The following is a 23,143-nucleotide window of genomic DNA, read 5'->3' as shown; positions in this document are numbered from 1 at the left end:
TCCGTAGAAACCTATTAGAGTGCAGTCAGTGGATAACTTCTAGTGAATGAAGAAAACGAAAGCAAGTCGGCGGTCTGCTTAGTGCCTTAATTGTTTAAAAAAAAATACCAAATCAAATGTGCCCACCGTATTTATTAGGAATGTGTGTAGCACCCGTAACAACGCGCTAAAAATGTACATGTACACGTACATTTAGCGTAAAAAAAATTAATAATACCTACGGTATTTACAAGTTCTTTAGTTATTTTTGTAATTTTATCTTAAAAGGCAACATACACGAAATATAATGCACAAGTTACTATTCAAAATTCGGACAGCCAAAACATAAGAAACAGAAGAACTATCGAGAATTACCGGGTATTGCCATGTATTTCTTTTTACATCAGTGACTACCTGTGATATTACCAAGGCAAAGATATTTAAAACAACTCGCCTTTTTGAAAACAATTAAGAGTAATAAACTGTGTTTAATTGCTGTTTTATTTTGTGGAGAACAAGGTCGCCTTAGGAACAGCGTACACTGAGCGTTAAACCTATCATTTTCTTCTACATCTTGCTTTTTGACTACTTTATTTCGATTTATATACCTATTTATAATTTAATTTTGATATCTATACTGTCTGTCTGTCTGTCTATCTGTCCACCTGTCTGTCTATCTGTCTGTCTGTCCGGGCATCACTTGAAAACTACTTAAAGGATTTAAATAAAATTTGGTATAGCGGTAGCTTATATTCGGGGTCAACATAAAGGATACCTTTTATCCCGATAAACAATAAGTTTTCTCCGGGAAACGGGATGAAAAATTTTATCAGTTTTACTTCATAGCTCCGTTAAATTTGAACCGATTTGAATAATTTTTTTTTTTGAAAGCGTTTACTAACAAACATGTCGTGTCTAATTTTAATGAAGATCTGATAAATATTGTCGGAGATAAAGGACATAACTCTTCACAAATAACAGCAAGTTGCATGGGAAATGGGACAGCGATGGAATGCATGCAAACCATATTACTTAACATTATCAATGCGAAAGTTTGTGAGGATGGAAGTATGGAATGATATATGTATGTATCAACTAAAATAATGACAACTTTCTAACTCAGTATACCACGTAAAATAATAGTAGGTACAAAGCTAGCCACGATGCTTATGATGTTAGCATCATATCTTTTCTAGTTTCTCGATTGACTCATACGCAGACGAAGTCGCGAGGGTCCGCTAGTACTATATTAAACCTGTCTACATAATATGTTTTTTAAGTATAACTATATGGAAGCGTCCTGGAGAATCGGTGAATATATTTTTATTCCAGCAATAAAAGTATACTCACCGATTTTTAAGGACGCAATAGATGCAACAATTTTTATATAATAATTTAGATAATTCATAAAATAGAATTAACATGATTAGAAGAACCAATTTTTTTTTATTCGATTTTAAAACTATTACAAAAACTATTTTCAAATTTTATGTTTGTCCTGCTACTAATTTTTTTTTTTAATTAGCTAATGGCTTTATTTGCCTAACCGTGATATATCTACGTGACTAGTTTGAAACTCGGACATACGAGTAATATTATGGGGGGTACCCCACCAGTGGGGGCAAAGGGAATTTATATTTACCCGTACACCCACTGGAAATAAATGTAAAAATATATCGATACATTGTATCGCTAAATAAATACGAAATAGTTTATACATTTTTTTACACACACTTTTTTTGGTCACTGTCACGGTTAACTGCCTCGTCAGCTAAAAATAATTTTCAGAACTAGGGATGGAAATTAGCGGCGCCCCGTGCCTCGGAGAGCACATTGACCCATCAGTCCAGGTTATTATCAATTACTTGTGATAATAGTTGTTAAAACCCACCAACTCGCATTGGTCTATGCTCTAAACCTTCTATCCTATGAGGGACGAGACCTGTGCCGTGCTGTGGGACGTTAATAGGCCGATGATGATAGGCCTCACAGAATAAAGAACATACTGAAACCGTGTACACGACTTATCAAAATCAAAAACCACTCCACTTTAGAATGGTTTTTCGAAAAAACTTCATACCATTTAGCAGTTGACAGTAATTATTTTACCTCTAATGTACTAAGTAAGCGTTCACCATAAAATGGGAAAATCGGAAAAAAATTGGGAGCTAGCAACATTCCGCAGGTGTAAAGTGAGACGTGCACGGGGCGTTTTCACTGTTTTTGGACACAATGCGCTGTATACAATAATGGCTTAGTGAGGATTCTATACCTATGTTCTTGATTCAATAATAGGCCTAAAGGAATAAAGAATATTTGAACTTGAATTTGATGATGAATACCCTTTTGCATCTTATGAAAACAAAGCCTACCCAGTGCATAACCACTTCACAAATTAACGTCCTATTTGCGACGAGACTAAGCGGATTTCAAGTTCTCGTTCTGTTTGCGACTTATTAATAACATCCTTTAAAGAGTTTGTTGAAGAAAAAATACAGCCAGCTGATTTGAGTTTTCATTTGCAAGCTTAGAGAAACAAAGATAAACTGGTTTTTACGAGAGTGACTCAAACCGCACGATATAGTTATGGCGATAAAAGTCGATAATAAACTTCCATCCGATCTCAAAACACATTCAACATTGAAGATATGGTTGCAAGGTAAACATTTCCACTCCTTAGATGATTTTTTCCGATATGACAAAAGACGATTGTGACATTTGTAATTATTTCACATTTGAAACGAATTTTCAGTTTAATATTTCTGTTCTTTTTTTAAATATTTTTTGCTCTAATTATTATTTTATTGTATTTTATTAAAATTGTATATATTTTAAATTTATTCTTTGTGTTAATTGCAATCAATGGTTTGTAATATTTGCACACCAGCTAATGGCAATACTCTGTGACTTCGTAATTGATATTTAAACGACATCTATGTAAACGTGTGTATAAAGCAAATAAAGATCTTTCTATCTATCTACAACAGCATTTCTAATATCTTAATATTTCCTATGACTATGTACTTATAAACTAAACACATTTTGAATATTGCAAGGATATACCTACTTTAGAGCGGATATATTAATTCCTGCGGATAAAACCCCGTAGAAGCCGCATTGTGTTTACAATTTTAGCAACGATAAACTCGTTTTCATAAAGTTCAACCATTCGCGGATTTTTATTGCATATTTTTGTATAATAAAAAACAGGCTTCACTCACGGCACACAAAACCGGTTTGATATAGTATGAGCAACATACTTAAAAGCCCCCCTATTCGGTAACTTTACTAATCATCACTTCCTCCTCCCAGATATTCCCCGTCCTATTGATTTTGTTTGTTTGATTATTAAGAAGTTGTTATGACTAAAAGTAGTATTATTACTATTTCTTTATATCTATCTTTTTTAACTTTAGCTTATTTCAATTCAAATTTATTTTTGTCTTTGAAAAATGGTCGCAGTTTACCACTTGTTGTAAAAGTTGCTGAATCGGGCGACTGGGTTTCAGATGGACACGACACTAGTAAACACATTCTTATAGTTAAACGATAACACTGATTTATTATGACTATAAATATTGAATAAAAAAATGGCTATCATACTAAAAACTATTTTTAGAAAAATCTGTTAACCTCACATATTATTCATAAAATTACACAGATAATTTAAAAAAAAACATATTTACATGAGACTGCCAATAGGTCTTGCCAGCAAAACAGTCAATTTAAAACTACTTTAACGATTACTGGGATTGGACTGGATATTACCTTTTTTTTTTTTTTTAATTATATAAAGGCCAGTGCACACTATACAAATCTTTCTGATTATATTTTTTAAAACATTTTTTAGAGTGGCTCAATGTTGAAAGCGCTTATAGCCTACATACAAATTAGCCATAAATTATCATAAAACAACAGCCTAGTTAGGCTAGGACTTTGGCCTCACTATCGGGGGGCCCAGTTCGATTCACAGCACTCACCTCTAACTTTTGAAGTTGCGTGCGTTTTAACAGACTTAACACAAGTGGACGCTATAAATTAAGATGTTTTTATTATGTTTTTTTATGATTGTTCGGGCATAATTATATTTTGGTACGCCTTTTCGTACTTTTACGCCCTTTCGTTAATTTCTAAATGATCCGTTTAAATTTCATATAAATCTGATGATGAGATTCAGAGACAGACTTCCAAGACAGACAATGAAAAACATTCATGTTCATCACAGAAACATTTTCCAGTTTTGGGAATCGAACCCATGGCCTTGGACACTATGCCAGTCGGTTGTCGGTATAGGTAGATTAGGATACATCAAGGAGATAGAAATAAGTTACCCAAACACACGCTGACGAAGACACGGGAAACATGAAGTTTTATTATAGGTTAACTCTAAATGCGCGGCTTCGACCTCTTCTGTTTCAGCGCTTTAAAAACCCCGCGAACGTTAGCTTTCCCGGGATAATAAATATCCTGTATCGGTCTCCAGAACGCAAGCAATTTTTATTCAAAATTTCGTCAAGATCGTTTTGAATTTTCTAAGCACAAAGATGCACACAAAATATATTAAATTTTAAATTTCATTGTGGAACCATTTTGCAGCTGTCTCTGTACCAAATTTCATGAAGATAAGTGCAGAGGTTGAGGCAAGCACAGGTAACAAATAAACTAAAAACAAACAGACACACTTTTCCATTTTTTAGGATATTAGTATGGTTTCACTTTTAATTATCATGAACATCATGAGCAATATTCTTGGTAAAGGGTTCGTGGACAATGAAAAAAATATTAGGCGTGGAACTATCTGTCGGTAGCGACATCATATTATATAGCGACGTCATATCTGTCCAGCGAGCCCGCTGAATTACCTTAATTCCATTTTACTAAATAAATAACTTTCCTAAGTTGTGATTTAGGTAATCAAAACATCACTTGCTTCAACGCTGAAGGAAACATCGCGAGGAAACCTGCATGCCTGAGAGTTCTCCATTATGTTCTCAAAGGCTTGTAAAGTCCACCAATTCGCACTGGGCTACCGTGGTTGACTACCACCTAAACCCTTCTCATTGCGGGAGGAGATCCGTGCCATGTAGTAGGCAGTTAAAAGGTTTATGAATGAATGAATGAATGAATACACTTTTATTGTACACCACCTAAACATAACAAATTAAAAGTAAAAAATTTAACAAAAGGTATACAATTTGGCGGCCTTATCGCTATCTCGATCATAGCGATCTCTTCCAGGCAAAGGCTTATATGATGATTATAAAAAAAACATTTATTTCAAGTAGGCCTACTTTATAAGCACTTTTGAAACGTCATGTATGTATGTTTGTAATGACTCTACCATCGGTTCGGAAAGCAGATTCTACCGAGAATTGCCGGCAAGAAACTTCCTTTAATCGCATCACAGCTTTGTAAAAGTGTAACAATATCCTTAATACAATGGCAAGCACAGAAACTTATTTAAATGTCGCATATGTACCTGTTATTATAATTTAATTTACTTTAGTAAACCCGTTCACCGAAGCAACTTAATTGATGTTGTCAAGAATAAATTACCTAAGACGAAAAACTGAATCTGAGGATATTGTTGACCCTTATAAGACCAAACAGGAAATATTACTTTATTGTTGTTTTCAAAATTATGATGAATATATACCTACTGAATGAAATAAAAGATACAACAATGATCATAAAAGTTAAATACCTTCGTAAGTATTGCTAATTAGTCTGAAATGATGAGCATTAAAAATCGTGACGTACGAGTTAGATCATGGAAAACATAAAAGTTATTTTTTTCTAGAGCAGGATAACCATCGGTTGATCATCATTCTCCTGACGCTTTCCGTATTTGGGGTCGGCCGTCCTGATACTTGTTCGCCATTTAATACATCATCATCGTCATCGATCCATTACCGATCCGATACAGGGTACGGGTTTCCTCTCAGAATGAGAAGGGTTTTTTTTTTTAATTTTGTTTGAGACGTGGACTTCTGATGCGGTCCCATTTCAAAAGGTCAAGATCGGTTGAAGAGGTCCTTTTTATGTTTATAGACGAGTTCTTGTTTGAAATCACACCTGATGCTAAGCGCGCTGGCCTATAAGATGCCTATTCACTCTTGATCTTGATCCTGGAGAATTTGAGGGAACTCTTCAATTATATTGACACCTATAGCTATATATATATAGAGTATTTTTTAAAGTAACTTGAGCATATACTATCGAAATGCACCATTTGGTCAAGTAAAACTGATGAAGAAAACCACGGATGGCTACCGGACTACACATAATAAGTACTGGTTGCATTTCGATTATAGTGGATATATGGTAGACAAGTAATTTATGCTCGTCACAATAAAGGATGATAAAGTGCCGGGAGAACTCTCTCCTCAAGCATTAACGCGCCCCGGCTTTAGAAAAAGCTAACCGCTAAGAAGCGTGAAAAATTATTTTTTGACAAAAATAAACCAAGTTTGTAATATAACAAAAAAAAATGTGTGAGCCGTCACGGGACGCATAGCAGATGTGAAACATGGAAATGGTTTTATATAAGCTATATGCATAAAAGAACAAATTACAACAGGACTCAGATATAGCGTAAAAGATAAAGCATTACAAATTAGTTCGATAAAATAATGTTTTTTAAACATTTATTAAAAAAATAATTTAATTTTAAATATTTATTTGAAATCGCGAGAACTCAACTACTTGTGGTACATATATTCCATCATATACGAGTAGCGTGGCGATGCATCCACGGCCTGTGACACCACGCCAACAATCAGGTTTACCCACGCCTATAGATGTTTCATATCAAAAGCGAGAAATAAATATTATCTATAACATTTTTTAATCCATTCCAAGTAATATGTAGAAAATTACTATGCACACAAACTTTCATTCTAATGAAGACCCTTAATGCAACTAACTCAGGTCATTTGCGTTAAAGCCTATCGCTGAAAAATAAAAGACATACCAACGTCGCTAAACATGTTATACTTTATGAGTACGTTTAATAAAAACGACTTTATCTTCCTTTCTTATAAATAAACAGAATATGTTATACAAGATAGGTCTTCATTTCCAATCTATACGTGATACACGATGATTGTTTACTTTGTGTAATCAAACCCCCCTTATTCAATGCACATCCAATCAGCTCCCGGCCGATGAAAATAAAAATACGAATGAATACAAACCAACCGTAATAAAGGTAAGGAATGAAACGCAGTTTAACGATCATACAGTTTGGACGACCTTGCGTCTTGCGCAACTGTCACCGTTTTCAATGTTTAACAATTTTATCTGCTTTTATATTGGGTTAGCAGGATATATAGATAAACGAGAAAAATCTTAATTTTCAATATATACGTGATACAGGATAATTTTATTGTTTACTTTATGAAATCAATTCCTCCTCATCCAATAACCATCAAATCAAATCACGACCAATTAAAAATAAGCACATTTACGAATCAATACAAACTAACCCTAATAAAGGTGTAGGTGGAAATGCATTTCAAACTAATGCCACTATTGTCATATATGCCCAGGTAATACCGTGGTACCTAACCTAACCTGCTTGCTATGCATAGCCTCTTTAATCAGAGTCTACTGAAAAAATGTTGATGTTTTTTGCTACACAATAAATAATTAGGACCGTGTACACTTACATAAAACATTATTTCCGTGTCAGTTCGTAACGTATACGTACGTAGAAATTTAATAATCAGTAAAAAACGTAGTTTTTTATATCTGAACTGTATGATCGCTAGGCAGTGATTTTGTAAAAATAATATTATATAGGTATCAATTCAATGCTAGGAAATATAAATTCCTAGCATTTCATAACAAAAAAATCGAGTAAAAATGTACAGGTACTTTTTAAGTTTCTGCTAAGAAACCCAAAGTCTGTTATTGAATTTAAAAAGATAATGTTAATTTATTTATCTAATTTCAAAATAAAATATTTTTCCTATTAATGATTTGCCACAATGCTGACGATGTTGTTCCTTACAAATTTCAAAGTTCTCTTGTTGGTTCCACCCACCAGTAATCTATATATATAAAAGGCAAAGGTCACTGACTGAATGACTGATCACACAGCTCTAACCACTTGACGGATCGGGCTAAAGTTTTGCACACAGATAGTTACTACAACGAAGGTTTGCGGTAAGAAAGCCCACCTGCCTGCCCGCCTGCCTGCCCGCCTGCCTGCCCACCTGCCTGCCTGCCTGCCTGCCCGCCTGTCTATTCGCCTGCCTGCATGCCTGCCTGCGTATTAATTTTTCGTTATGGCTTATTAAATTTATCTTTTGTCTATTTCAAGCTTCTTACACGGAAAAAACATTATGTTTTTCCAAGAAGCTCAGTTAGCGCAACTGTTTATCTAGAATCAAACTCATGAATTTCAATGAGTCTGCCTACGCAAGCCTAGCTTACATTTTCCTTTGTCACTGACTTTACACTGCAGTCGATTCTGCGCCTATCTAATGTAAATTTTCTTGAACCATGATTTTTGCATTACTTTTAAAAATGTGTTGCATGATTTTGTATAACTTGTAAAAATAGAGTAAATCAGGATGGTGATGGTTAGCAAGTGGATTACAGCTTCACCTTCGAGGAGCCGAGTACCCAGCACGCACCTCTAACTTTCGAAGTTATGTGCGTTTTAAGCAATTAAAATATCACTAGCAACGGTAACGGTAAACATCGTGAGGAAACTTGCATGCGTGAGAGTTATCTACAATGTTCTCAGAGGCGTGTGTAGTCAACAAATCCGCACACCTTTCTCATTGGGTGAGTAGATCTGTGCTCGAAGTGGGCCGAAATGGGTTGATGTGAAAGCTACTTTGGATCGCTAACAGTTACCTTAAATTTGTTACCGAGTTGAAGCTATCCCGTAATAAGAGACTAATGACAATTCGGGCGGTGATTATGATCCTACACAACCACCAGACACGGGACACCAGGCTATTTATTTTGAAACTAGGCAATTCAAACGTTAACTTGTCAAGTAACACTGTAAAAGTATAAAAAGGCAAATGTTTGTTGAGTTACAAAACATTTCTGGAGATATAAAACATCAAAAGAGTCACAAATGCAAAAAAAATATAAAGAATATTCTTGTATCCGTTTTCACAGCAGGTTAGAACACACCTAACCACGCTTTGAAACACCAAGAAAATTTTGGATAGAAGTAGGCACAAAGAACTGTGTTAAACGTAAATAATTTGACACGAGTAAAATAAAACATTTGGGGTCCGCTTTCACCGAAACAGAAGGGAAAAAGCATTTTTATTGAAAACAGCAATTCCACGCCAACGCAGATTTGCAATTATGCGTTGAGAAGCTGAGCGGTCATAGCCAAGTATAAACACTTCAGTCTTCACCCCCTTTTCCTGGCATTCCGAGTTGTATCCCCTCTAACTTTTCGACGATAATATGCTTTTCTTAAAAGGTGAATAAAACACCGCAAGAAAACAAAATAGGTCTTCGAGTTCTCCAAAATATTCACAAAGGCGAGTAAAGTCTACCAATCTGCTCTTGGCCAGGTTGGTGAACCTCGGCCGAAGCTCTTCATATTCTGTGAGGTGGTGACCCCTTTTAGTAAGCCGGTAATAGGTTTATTGTTGTGAAGTTAACGTCCTCTGAGGGTAGTGCTTTTGGAAGATTGTGCTGTGTTACGTATATAAATCTTTATATATAAAAATGTTATGTTGGTTTGTGTGCGCTTCAAAAACTCAAAAAGTTCTGCACGGATCGAGCTGATATTTTAGCATAAGATATAGTATGCATCAAGGACTTTTTTTTATCTATTTTTCTCAACCATTCAATCACAATGTGCCACAGCGAAGCGTGGCAGGGTACAGCTAAAAGCTAAATTATAAAAATTATAAATTACTGACATGTAGGTACATGTCTAGTTGCCACATACTATTAAAAATTTTAAGCGTACTGCGTAATGTATATTGATATGAAAATTTCAAAAAACTCGTTTGGACTAAGGTTAATAATTAAAAAACCGTATTTCGAGCTTCGGACGGACATGTCTAAAAACTCGAAAGTAAATTTCGTTTACCCCAAAATGAGTTGATACGTTAAAATGTAAATACGGGGATTGCCGGTGATAGTTCAATATGGCCACTCGTCAGCTGACGGCGCCAAATTGAATATTATGCACAAATTGAATCTGCCCTACTTGGGCACCTGTCAAGTGAATTCACCGCCCGCTCCTGAAATATTGGTTCGCTTTGTACGCCGTAAATCGTGTTACCAAATATTACTTTGTATATGAACCTTTATGATCAATCTATTTGCCGATAGCAGATGTGGTTTGAACGTGACCGGTAGGTACTCGTTATAGTCTAAAACTAATACTAGAAGTTAATAATCAGAGTTTAATCGCTTGAGTGTCTTACCTCTGTAATCCTCAAATTACAAAATCTAGTGATTACGTAATTAGAGACTTCAACTTTAAACAGAATAATTAAAATTGGGTAAATTAATCAGTTCAAAGCATCGAACCCATTAGTTTAATTCAAATGATTGAATCCATATCCTGCAATAAAACTACTACCACCAGGAATTCAATCATTAAGTGTAACTTATTGATGTACTAAAGGAAAATGCTACAGCCATGCCACAATTCATAGCTTTACGTGGTGTAAGGTAATTGGATCCACTTACTTCATTGCGCTTTGTCAAAGAGTACATAGGTAAGATATTTTAGATATTTTTAAAGAGACTATAGCACTCGTAGTTGTTTTAAGCTTAGAAAACAAAGTACGGTTAAGGCTCACCTAAAGCGTGCCGAAACGCCTGCCAAAATTATCATAGCACATATACTTATACTCCTTTTATCTCGCGGAAACTGTTTAGCTAAAGTTATTATTGTACTCATAGCACTGCACTACTACAAATAAGTCTAAATAGTTTGAAGTACCAACTTGAAAAAGCTTTATATCGTTTTCGTAACTACGCTCACGAAGTCGCAAACAAAAGCTAGTCATTTATATAGGTATATTTCCAATGTTTGTCCGCGATGAACTCCGACCACTGAACCGATTATGACTTTTTTATGTGTGTTTTGTTCAAACTAAACAGGTGGATGGTTTATATTATCTCATTTATTATTGCAATATTATTTTATTGAAAATTATTTGTTTATATCTGACAAAGAGTGATAATTATCTGTTAGTTCGATAAGGTTCTAACAGATGGTGGTATAAAGTGGTTAACTGACTGGATTGAGTAAGTATTCAATAGATGGCTCTATTAATATTATAAATGCGAAAGTGTGTTCGTTTGTCTTACTTCCACGCCCTAATTAAACAACCAATCGATTGATTTTTCGCATAGAGTTAAAACACTGGCTACTTTTATCCCAGGAAAACTAAAGGTTCCCACGGGATTTGGAAAAAATCATCGTCGTTTTAGTCAGCATGTACAAAGCGCTTTTCATCTACGTTTCTGATACGTACCGCTAGGGTTTGGAACACTCTTCCGGCATTGGTGTTTTCTGATAAATATAACTTGATTGCCGTCAAGGCAAGAGTGAATAGATAATCTGCTTTGCCTAGACAAGCGCGCAAAGCAATCGGTGCTTTCCATCAGGCATGATAGTGGTAAAGCGCAAGCCTATTGAGAATTAAAAAAAAAAAGACGCGGACGATAACGTGGGCAACATGGTGGTATTAGACAAGATTAAAAAAATAAACGTGGTTATTGATAAGGGGTGAAATACAGCACAATAAAGGGATCATTATTAATAGGCCATAATTATGCAAATAAAGGATAAGTAAAATTAATTTATGATGAGGAAATCTATCTCTATTATCAGCTGAGCCTCCAACCTTACATTTTAATTAAAGCAGGTCCTGAAGTTTGGAAGTTGTTTTGACGTTACAAAAGCTTATAGGAAATTAATTTACTTGGCCGCGTTCACTTCATTATACCGAAAATGGAATTTTGAACTACACGGGAATTGGTGGAGTTGTGTGATTATTTATGGACCAGGAAAACTTTTGGTTCGATAGTGCTTAAATTTGCAAGACAAAATGGCATTGTACCTAAAATTACAAGACGAAAGACGTTTACTTTATAATAGAAACGATAGTAACATATTATTTTATCAATGTAGAATGGTGATTGGCGTACTGTAACTCTTGACGGATTTTATTATTTACCGACTTAACAAAAAAGGAGGTGGTTCTAAATTTTGTAGTATTTTTGTTAGCGCAGAACTCTGTCATTTATGAACGGATTAGATTTTTTTTTTTTTTGAAACGCTATACCTACCTAATTTTATACATTTCACTTGGCACCGACTTAAAAATTTTGTAGAAAATATCTATTTGCTTGTTTTTTAGTTCTATAACAAAGTTGGTTAATTTTTGTCAAACATTTTGTTACGTAATTGCTCTTAACAATTTTGAAGGGAATAGGAAATAAATTACGTCCCAACTCCAAATAGTACGTCATCGTCATCTTATGCCTCTTCAAGATCCACCATGCTAATCGGTTTCGGTTTGTGATTATAGTTGGGAGGTGGGTTTATGCTCTAAAACGTCTTTCCTATATGAGGCCTGTGCACAGCAATGGGTCGCTAATGGGCTGACGAATATTCACCCATTTTCAACCCAAACATTACTAAAATACATCTGCCATCTAAATTGTTATCACGCTTAGTGATAATGACCGAAACTGGCAACTTAACCTACTCCCTGTGACATGGAGGTAGTCCGGATTTGAACATTCAATGTTCAAATCTTCGACTTCCTCCAGTCAGTCAGTCACTTAGGTACAATCTGGTCATCCGCTAACGTTGCATAACTTACGCAATTAAATTATTTGTACGTACTAAAACAATTGTACTTCTCATCGATCGTAGTACTTTACCCCTATTATCTATATATGTAAAAGGCAAAGGTGACTGACTGACTGATCTATCAACGCACAGCTCTAACCACTTGACGGATCGGGCTGAAGTTTTGCACACAGATAGTTATTACAACGTAGGCATCCGCTAAGAAAGTATTTCTGAATATTCCAACCCTAGGAGGGTAAAAGGGGGGATGAAAGTTTGTATAAACGCCTTCATTTATCAATTTATTTTTCAAGTTACATTCACGAAACTTTGATTTTAGGTTTTCGATTAAAAATAGAGAAATTCGTGTTTCATATATTTTAAAAATTCCAACTCCAAAGGCATCAAATAGGGAATAAATATAGATAAATAAGTAAAAGTTTCTGATTTTTTAAGTAATTTTCATATTTTAAAGTTCATATTTTTCTATTAGGAGCAAGACATTTTTTTAAACCTTTGTAGTTAAAATTTAGCAAATCATAAATGTAAGTTCTAATTCAATATTCTGTATGTTCAATCAGAACGCAGGATAATTTTATTAAAATCACGCACAAGTCTTTCGGGATCGGGTTTATTTTGTCTACAGGTGAGACGGTGGAAAAAAGCCCTTTAAAATTCATGAGGAAAAATTGTCGATGGTACGCTTCTCGATATTATCCGTAATCGAGTAATGAGGTCGGCGGGAGTTTCTTTTTAAAGATTACCGTTATACTTCAGAATACATAGGATAAATAAATTCTGAAGGTTATAGATACTTATCAAATAAATCTGTGTTAAAGAAAGTCTTACAAATATTTCTTACTGTACAAAGTTTACGTTGATAATACTTTGAAAAAAAAAATAACCAACGTGACTTTTTCAACTTGCGTTGCATGTCGCGTGACGACATGCAACGCAAGTTGAAAAAGTGAAAAGAAAAAGTCTGAGACGATATAATAAAAGTTACACTTTCAAAAATTAACCACACCATTGTACATTTGCTCTGTTGACTTTAAAATCTTAGGCAGAGGTGACATGGTGTAGATTTTAACCTAGTTACTACTAATAATCGTACATATACGTACTTTGTGTACCTACTACCTCGTGTATAACAACCCTTATCAACAAAATTCAGGCGCTCAACGTGCTATGAAATGGGCCATGTTAGGCTTCTCTCTGAGGAACAAGAATACTGGAGAAATCCGTAGGAGAATTGAAGTCACCAACATAGCAAGGAATAAGCAGACTGAAGTGGTAGTGGACGGGACACTCATGTCCGTTGTAGACCCATGGCAGTAATGCAGATATGTTCTGGAGAGGAGGCCACGGACCGGTAGGCGCAGGTTTTGGATTAGTAGGTAGAGCTTTTTTTTACAGAGTATGGACTGGATGAAAAAGAGCAACTGCTGAGTTTCTTGCCGGCTTCTTCACGGAAAATCTGCCTTCCGAACCGGTGGTAGAGTCACTACAAACAGACATACTTGAAGTCTCAAAAGTCCTTATATTAAATCAAATGGCTTGCTTGAAATAAATTAATTTTGTATTTTGATTTTTAAAAAAAGAAGATTTTTCGATGGGCATCCAACCACGAAGGTTCAAAGTTATTTTCTCTGAACATTTCTCTTTAACATATTTTCTAGGATCAATTGACGTGCCAAGCAAATGGCCCTGTGATGGTTTTTAACATGCTATAAGTTAAAACCAATCACCCAAACACTGCAACATTTCGCAGGGCATGCAAGTAATTCGTCCTACAAAGTGCCGCCCTGTGTGATAAACCTATCATTCATTATTTGTAGAAGGAGATAAATAGCATAGTGATAAGCCTTCAGCCGCGCTTTCGAGGGGTCCGAATTCTTAACTAAATTAACTTTTCGAAGTTATCTGCGTTTTGATCTATTAAAGGCCTCGGAGTTTTCGATAATGTTCTTAAAGGCGGTGAAGTCCCTGCCCTGCACCTGCCCCATCAACCTGACACGTAAATTTCAAGCCCATAGAAATCTATTAAGATTAAACAACAATTGTCTTGTTGTTGAGATTTCCGTGATTAAACCTCATGTGCCTGTAATTTCACCGGCAACCACGCAGACCGGAACACGGCAACGCTGCTCGGCGTCAGATATAAGCGTGGGGGTAAAACTTCCTCCTACAGTTTATGAGAGCTAGTCACAAAAAGCTCTACTACTATATACACGCAACATCATCTTAAGATAATGTAGGAGTATTCATAAACATAAGTAAACACGTAAACTTAAAAAAATGCTTTCTTTGATATTATTATTTTTTGACGACCTGACGCAACGGTGAGCGCTGTGAATTTAAGTAGGAGGCCCTGGGTTCGATACCCCGCAATTTGGGAAATTTCTGAATTTTCTCTGGTCTGGCCTTAGCCGTGGATAGTTACCAGCCTACCGACAAAAACGTGCGGCTAAGCGATTTAGTGTTCCGGTGCGATGTCGCGTAGACACCGATTAGGGGTATGACTACTATTCTCCCAAACAGGTTGGCCCGCTACCATCTTAGAAGTTAAAAAGTAGTAAACCGTAGTGAAATAAAACTTTTATTGGAATAGAAAAAAATATATATCATTTACATTCTTATAAATCCAATATTTATGTTAACATTGGTCGTCTTAAAACGTAGATAATACATAAGTATTCTATTTTCAACACACAACTCAAGGCGCTGCGGCCTAGCTTTCAAGACCTAGCTCTACAGCCACTTAAGATTTCTCCATTATCAACACAAACATACAACCAAGCCTTACTGTTTCCTTTAATAATGAGTTTATATAACTACTTTCTCTTTCGAAACTTTCATTAATTTATTCAAAGTGGTTTTCTTCTCTTCACTGATCGAACTGATAAACAGCCTTGTAGATAACGAATCTAATGCAAATGTATGTAACTGCAAATAATTTCAGGTGAGTACTTAAATATCTGCTTTTTAAACGATGTATGATAATTTAAAGATATCGGAATTACTATGATCACCAACCCAATAAGGGCCCACTTCCGAGCAAAGGTCTCCTCGAAGAATGAGAAGGATTTAAGCCGGAGTCCACCACGCTGGCCAAGTGCGGATTTGTAGACTTCACACGCCTTTGAGATCATTATGGAGAACTCTCAGGCATGCAGGTTTCCTCGCGATGTTTTCCTTCACCGCTAAAGCAAGTGATAATTTCATTGCTTAAATTACAATTGCACATAACTCCGAAAAGTAGGACGTGCTGGGAATCGAACTCAGAGAACGAAGAGCAGTGGGTAGGTACTTTGAGAATACTAGGCTAACCCCCGCTTCAATTTCTATGACAGCTTTATGAATTAAACTATACTAATTCCAGTGTCTGTTTTTCAAAATATATTCGATCTTCATTGACGGCCGATTGGCACAGTGGGCGGTTACCCTGCTTCATGAGTTCAAGGCCGTGGGTTCCACAAGGATAATGTTTGTGTGATGAACGTGAATGTTTTAGTGTCGGGGTGTTTATCTTTATTACTATCATCAACATCATCATATTTAACGGCCCACTACAGGTCAAAGGTTTCCTCCCACCATGAGAAGTGGTTCAGGCTAAGATTATTAAAATTATTAAAAATAGAATTAATTAAATTAGAAAATGTTGTGTTTGGGTAAGATTCAGAAGTTATACTCAAAGTTAGAAGTCTTCGGTGTTCTGGAAATTGAAAGCAATTAAGGAAAGAGGATTCTCGCCAGATATTAGTTTATTAGAATTAAATAAACCACTTGAAGGTTACCTTTTAAAATGGCATTTAATAGGTATACTTGAAGGTTATCTACTAAAATTAATGAGTAATATAGAATAATAAAGATATAAAATGTGAGTAATAAGTAATATAAATAAAAACATTTTGCTTAGTAAGTAGTTTTTAAATTAAGTAAATGATAAATAACAACCCCCGACCGCTTTAGAGCAGTTTTTTTTAAATACCAATTGACAGCCCAAGAGAAGACCCACACGCAGGGCTAGCACGGGCGGGAGATAAAAATTATATCCACTTCTTCTTCTTTCTCTGGAACCTTCCGTTGTACGTAGTGCCACTGGTACAGCTCCCCGCTGGGTCACTCCAGCCAGCCGAGCTCACTCCAGAAGCTTAGGAGGCCGCCCAGGTCGCCAAGTGCTTCAGGGAGTGATGCTGGGGAGCCAAGGGGTATAATTATTAACGTGCCCACATGCTAAATCACTGGAATATGGAATAGGACACATATAATATTATTTGGATATTATTTCCACTTGAGCGCCAGTGCTCTGAGATTATATAAAGCTGTGGGAGAAGATAAAATCCTTTCCCTGGGGATATAATTGTCTCCTGCGCATGCAAGTGCTGATGGTAAATGACGACTACCCCGTCGCAGCGGTTAGCGCTGTGGATATAAGTAGGAGGTCCACTGTCTATGGTCACCAGACTCTGGTCTGGTCTAGTGGTAGGCTTCAGCGGTACCCTACCGACAAAGACGGGCCGCTATGCGACTTAGCATTCCGGTACGATGTCGCGTGCAAACCGATTAGGGGTTTAATATAACTGCCATACCCCTTACAGGGTAGCCCGTTACAATCTTAGACTGCATCATCAGTTACCATTACCATTACTTGTAGTGGAATAAATTAAAAAAAATGGAATGGCATGCAAGGAACACTTCCTAAAAAGTCTCGCCCTGTCAGGTTGGTGCCTGCAGTGGCATGGACTGCAAAAAATCTGCAGTACGATTTACTACTGTAATGATGTATTAGCAATACCATAGTTAGCATGGCAACAATAACCATGGTATTGGTACCCAGGTTATGTTATACCTACAGGGCAAGAGGAAACAGTTTCGATTACCAGGTTGAGCAAAAAAATATTTCTAGTTATTAGGTTTTCCTGTTACCAATTTTACACAGTAGGCCACAGACTTAACAGAGTCAGGAAATTGGCACTGTCCATCCCCGTTCCGCGGAGAGCACGTTAAGTAGTAATTTGAACAGATAAGCGGTACACAAATTTAATATTATTAGCCGAGGAACACACTGGAAGCTGTGATAGCCTAGTGGTTAAGATTTCGGCTACTCCTTCGAGGGGACCGAGTTCGATCATCGGCACGGCACCTCTAATGATTCTGAGTTATGTCTGTTTTAAGCAATTAAAACTTGCTTCAACGGTGAAGGAAAAAATCGTGAGGAAACCTGCATGTCTGAGAGTTCTCCATAGTGCTCTCAGAGGTGTGTGAAATCCACTAATCCTCACTTGGCCACCGTGATAGATATACGGCCTGAAACCCTTTCCATTCTAAGTGGACACCGGCGCCCTGCAATGGGCCAGTCCGGTAATGGATTGATGTTATAATGAATACCCTTTCTGGACTTTAAACTAACAAAAAACATTTCTCCTTTCCTCTTAGGAAGTAGATTGAAAACATTACTATCTCGAAATTCACAAGTAATAAGTTTTGAAGCTAATTAAAATTTCCGAGTAAGGTTTAGGCCACGTTAAATTATTATGACTGTCGTGTCACTGTAATAAATTTAGAAAATGTAAGTAACGAAACTGAAATTAAAGACGTTCAAGAAGTCTACAATGGTGGATTAGTTGAAAATATATATATTTTTAAAAATAGTATCAGATTGAATAAAAGAGCAAATATAAAGTCCACCATATAATTAATTAAATAAATTTAATAACTAAGGAAAAAGTATGGGCCTCATCAGAAGCCTCAGAGTGTATCTCTACGTGTAAATCAGAAATGAGGAGATCCGTAGAAGAACTAAAGTTACCCACATAGCTCACGAGTCGCGTAGCTGAAATGGCAATGGGCGGGGCGCATAGCTCGGAGAACCAATGGACGTTGGGGTTCCAACGTGTTGGAGTAGCAGCAACGCAACCCACGCTCGCTTGATGTCGTCGGTCCCCAACCAGGTGGTCCGACGACATCAAGCGAGTCGCGGGGAGCCGCTGGATACAAGCGGCTCGGAATCGTGGAGTTTGAAATGCCTTACAAAACGTCAGTGGACGTCAATCGGTTGATTTGATGAAGGTAAAAGAGGGCCTTTGGACTGAAAAAGGTCTGATGGACTACGAAAAAAGCCTAAGTGGGTAGGTACTAAAATCTACGCTAGTGCAAAAAATTCGCGCATTGTTGCAAAGTAAAAAAAATAAACAAACATCATAAACAAAATAACACTTAAATATTATCTACTCAGCAATAAAACCCACAACCACTTTAGCCGATGATGACAATTTGTGTACTTAGTAAATTTTAATTGTGAATTGGCACGTATACGATTATTATATCTCAGGGCCGTTCCTTAATACTCATTATTCATTGAATAAATTAATGAAAAATTTGTAGGCTAAAACAGTCCCGCTGCCTCTTGTAAATGAATACAAGGCTTTAAATATCTCGGCTCTGAGACCCCGGATAAGTTACAAAGTTATTAAGTTTCATAACATTTCTGAAATCGTGTAACTACAGTGCGACTTATCACTGGAAGCTATCAATTTACTTGGAGAAAATTCATTCAACTTTATATTATAATATCTCTCTCGAACACTCTCTTTCTATTGGAGTGGTGTTGTATCCGGAGAACAATTGGATGCAGTGTCTAGTTGACACAACTCCTAATCCGCTTTTAATCTACCAATATATCCATTAAAATGTAAGATAAGAGAAGTAGGAAGTTTTAATTTTCGTAAAGGGAACGATGAGGCTGACATTCTTAACATTCTTATTGTTAAGAAAAGTCCCGAATAAATAATGAATTAAAAAAAATGTTTTATTGGAGAAAAAGAACGATAGGTAGTTTATAAAGGAGATATGGGACAAAAACTCTTAATCTGTGTGACATTATTTTCTGTGTTCAATATACTCAACTTTAAGGAGGATTCATTCGGTTGGTAGTAGGTAGATAGCCATTTATATAGACAAAAAACTACCTATGTACTAGTTATAAATGTACTTAGTATATTATTTAACTGCGCTCATAAAATATTATTTTATAGTGTAAACAAATATATTTTATAATATTATGTATAGGTTCCTTTCTAACTACCTACTCGTAGTAAGCTGTTAAATTCTCGGGCAAACGCTAATTAAACATAAAAAACTGAAAGCCAATTATAATAGTAAAATACTTCTGACCGTCGGTTCGCTTGTACTGTAGTTAACGAGCTTTGAGAAAAGCCTCTGGCTTATGCCAGAAGGTGGGCGTTGACTACTTCAAAGACGGACCACGTATTATACACCCCATACTTAGTATTTTATCTTTCCGTTGCTTCTTTATTGTAATTCATATTTATTATTGTAATCTAAAATAGGGTGTTGAATGATTTAACAGTGTAATTTTTTATTCATTTTCACATTGGCGTGTGGGTGCTAGTTATTTAAGCAGGTGAACTTTAACCTTGCCTATATTAATAAAAAACCAAATAGATTATGAACAAGGAAATTCAATCGATTTTTTAATCCATGAATTAACGTCATCATTATTATTGCAAACGGAACAAACTCGTTAACAACAGCAGATAAAGATTAAAGGTGATGAAAAGCAGTCATATTTTCATTTTTATCTATAGCACATAACCCATTACCTATCTATTAGATAACTTTATGATAACAGCTCGCATCCACACTGCGACCCATATAGTACGTTAAAGCAAGATAGCGCTAATTTATTTGTCTTTTATCTCCCTCTAAACCGGGAAACCGTATGGTGACCGAGTTATCGCACGTATCGCACACTCGTTCGAAACGTTTGACGCGCAATCTCACTTTCTTTGCTCGCCAGTGCGCATGCGTAAACAGTGTCAGTGAGTTGGCTGTTTTACTCTCTCCAAACATAACCTCAAACTTTTCGCGTTAATATTTTACATTTTGATACGTTCCATTTCGAATAATGGCTTATCCTAGCACTTTAGAAAGATTCGGTATAGGCTTCCTCCTCGGTTTATTTATTTTTCTTATAATGTGTGTAATCCGTTTAGTGTACACTTATGTCATTGGACCGGCGTTGAACGAAGTGGATTTCAAATCGAAGGGAAAGTGGGCCTGTGAGTACTGACTTTCATTTATTGAATGCATTCAATTAATAATGTTGTAATCGATTTTACCCTTATCTAAAATATCTTGTGCTTATTTTTGTATATTATTTGACCATTGCAAGGGTCGAGTGTTATTGACCTTTGTTATGACGCCATATTGAACTGAAAACTTCAGTTTCTTATTGTTTTGACTTATAATTATTTGTTCGTTTCTTGATTATATTAAAAACATCCGATTTTTTACATTTTAGACTTAATCAGTAAGGGGACTAAACACTTAAAAATGAAAAGGGTATTTTTAAAATAACATACATTTTTTATTTTAAAAAACTAAAATAAAAGGTAACAAAAGAATTAGTGTTTTTTTGGGTTTTTTTTTATGAACACTTAAAAAAACAAATACAATAGGTACTTGTTTTAAGTGTTCATTAAAAAATATCATAATCTTCAATATTATGTTTGTGATATTAAATCAACAAGTTATTCAATCTAGTAAGTTAAACATTAATCTCAACGCGAACCCCGGCGAATCGAATAACCTTTTATACATACTTTTAATACATTAATCAGATTACTTAATTTTAAGCATACGGCTTTACAGAATCAAATAAAGTAACTACCTAGCTACCTACCTACTAGAAATTAGCGCAGTGTCGAGTGCTGTGGTCCTATAAAGAAGGTATTGGGTCCGAACCTGCCTTCTTTTATTTTTAAGTTTCATATAATAAAACTATCTTAGACAGAGTCATCAATTACCACCAGGTTCTATTTTTTCAATAGCCTATAATAGTAAAAAACGGTTGAAACGGGTAAACGGGGAAAGAACAACTATGACAACAACTGACCAACGTATTTGTGACTTGCTGCTACTTTCAACATCTGGTTTTACGCCTAACATAAAAAATAATTAAAAATTATCATCAAAAAATTAAAACCGAAACAATGTCAAAAAACACACTAATTGTATCAATAACCATAGAATTAGTATGTACTATGTATGACAAACTTAAAATATTATTTTTTTTATTTAAGATACCATATAAGGTTCCGTTTTTTATTTCCCTTAAAACGCTTTCTGTTCCATATTCTTATTTTGAATAAACGTCAATTAATTATTTATTAAAATACCTAACTGTTTTTTTTTTGCACGAGTCCCAAAAGTACCTAAAATAGGCCCGCCAAAAATGTCTAAATCGTCCGTTTGGTTCGACTGGTAAAAAAGTTGAACCTTGGTATAGACGGTTATGGGCGGTTTTAAATACTGTAGGAGTATGAACAATAAAAAGTTAATAGGTGAGGAAAAGTCTTATAAATTTTAATACGATGGGTGAAAATGTATATATTGTATTGTGACCATTTATAAGTTTTGGCCTACATATGTTTTAAAATGTCTTCATTGCGTTCTTTAATCAAACGATAACAGAATCAAGAATTGAATTGATAACAGAGAAGTCTAAACACATTCAAATTTGTCACATGGATGGATGAATGGAGTAGCTACGTTGCTTTTTTAAAAGTCGGTTCAAAAGCAACGAACATAATATTCACATTTTATTTCAAGCATACCTACCTTCATTACGTAGGTAGGTAGGTAGTTTCCTACCCATTATTTTAGCATTGGATTTGCAATTCTAATTATTAGATTAGGTATATAGAATAAAAAATATATGCGTTACATTTTCTTGTACTCAAATATGTAAGTATTTATTGGTATTGTGTTTATTTTCTTTATGTTGCTTATATTTTATTCGGATTTATTATTCGCAGAATTAAATATAACAATCAATATCATCCTCTGCACGGCTAGCATGGACAGGAGGCCATTATCTCCCCGGGGAGAGGTTATCTTCTCTCACAGCTGTATCACCTCTCAGAGCATTGGCGCACAAGGGGATATAATTTTGGTCCCACAGCTGGGTATAGGCCTCGCCTGTCCCATAGATGAGAGGGAACCCTCCACCTTCTGTTTATTAATCTATACTGGCCCCTGTTTTATATTTATTATTTATGTGTTATAACATGAAAGTACAAAACATTATATATAATAAAAAAAATGGAAAAAGGTTAAGAATTACTAAAAGAAACTTGAAACAACCTTCTGCGCCTCTCCGCAGTGGACTATAGTGTTAAAAAATATCTAGATAAAATGTTCGAACCCAAATATTGCACTTCTAATGTTCCTATACGACGAGTTGAGTAATCCGCACAATATCCTGGGTCATAGCATCACATCATAGTATAATATTAAAACAGTATCATGAGTATAAACCCAAATCGATTTGAC

At 35.6% G+C, this 23,143-nt stretch overlaps 1 protein-coding gene across 1 annotated transcript in view; it reads left to right on the top strand.

Moving 5' to 3' along the window:
* Window positions 1–20,577: 20,577 nt before the first annotated feature.
* The window catches only part of LOC120627966 (very-long-chain 3-oxoacyl-CoA reductase-B), a 31,111-nt gene continuing 28,545 nt past the window's right edge, over window positions 20,578–23,143 (top strand). The window contains exon 1 of the mRNA XM_039896104.1: window positions 20,578–20,868. Within this exon, the coding sequence (XP_039752038.1) occupies window positions 20,715–20,868 (154 nt within the window). The 5' untranslated portion in view covers window positions 20,578–20,714. The remainder of the gene's footprint in view (window positions 20,869–23,143) is intronic.

This window comes from Pararge aegeria, chromosome 12 (genome assembly GCF_905163445.1).
Source record: "Pararge aegeria chromosome 12, ilParAegt1.1, whole genome shotgun sequence".
Lineage (NCBI taxonomy): Eukaryota > Metazoa > Arthropoda > Insecta > Lepidoptera > Nymphalidae > Pararge > Pararge aegeria.
The sequence above is the reverse complement of the archived record's forward strand: the minus strand, read 5'-3'. Positions and strand labels throughout refer to the sequence as shown.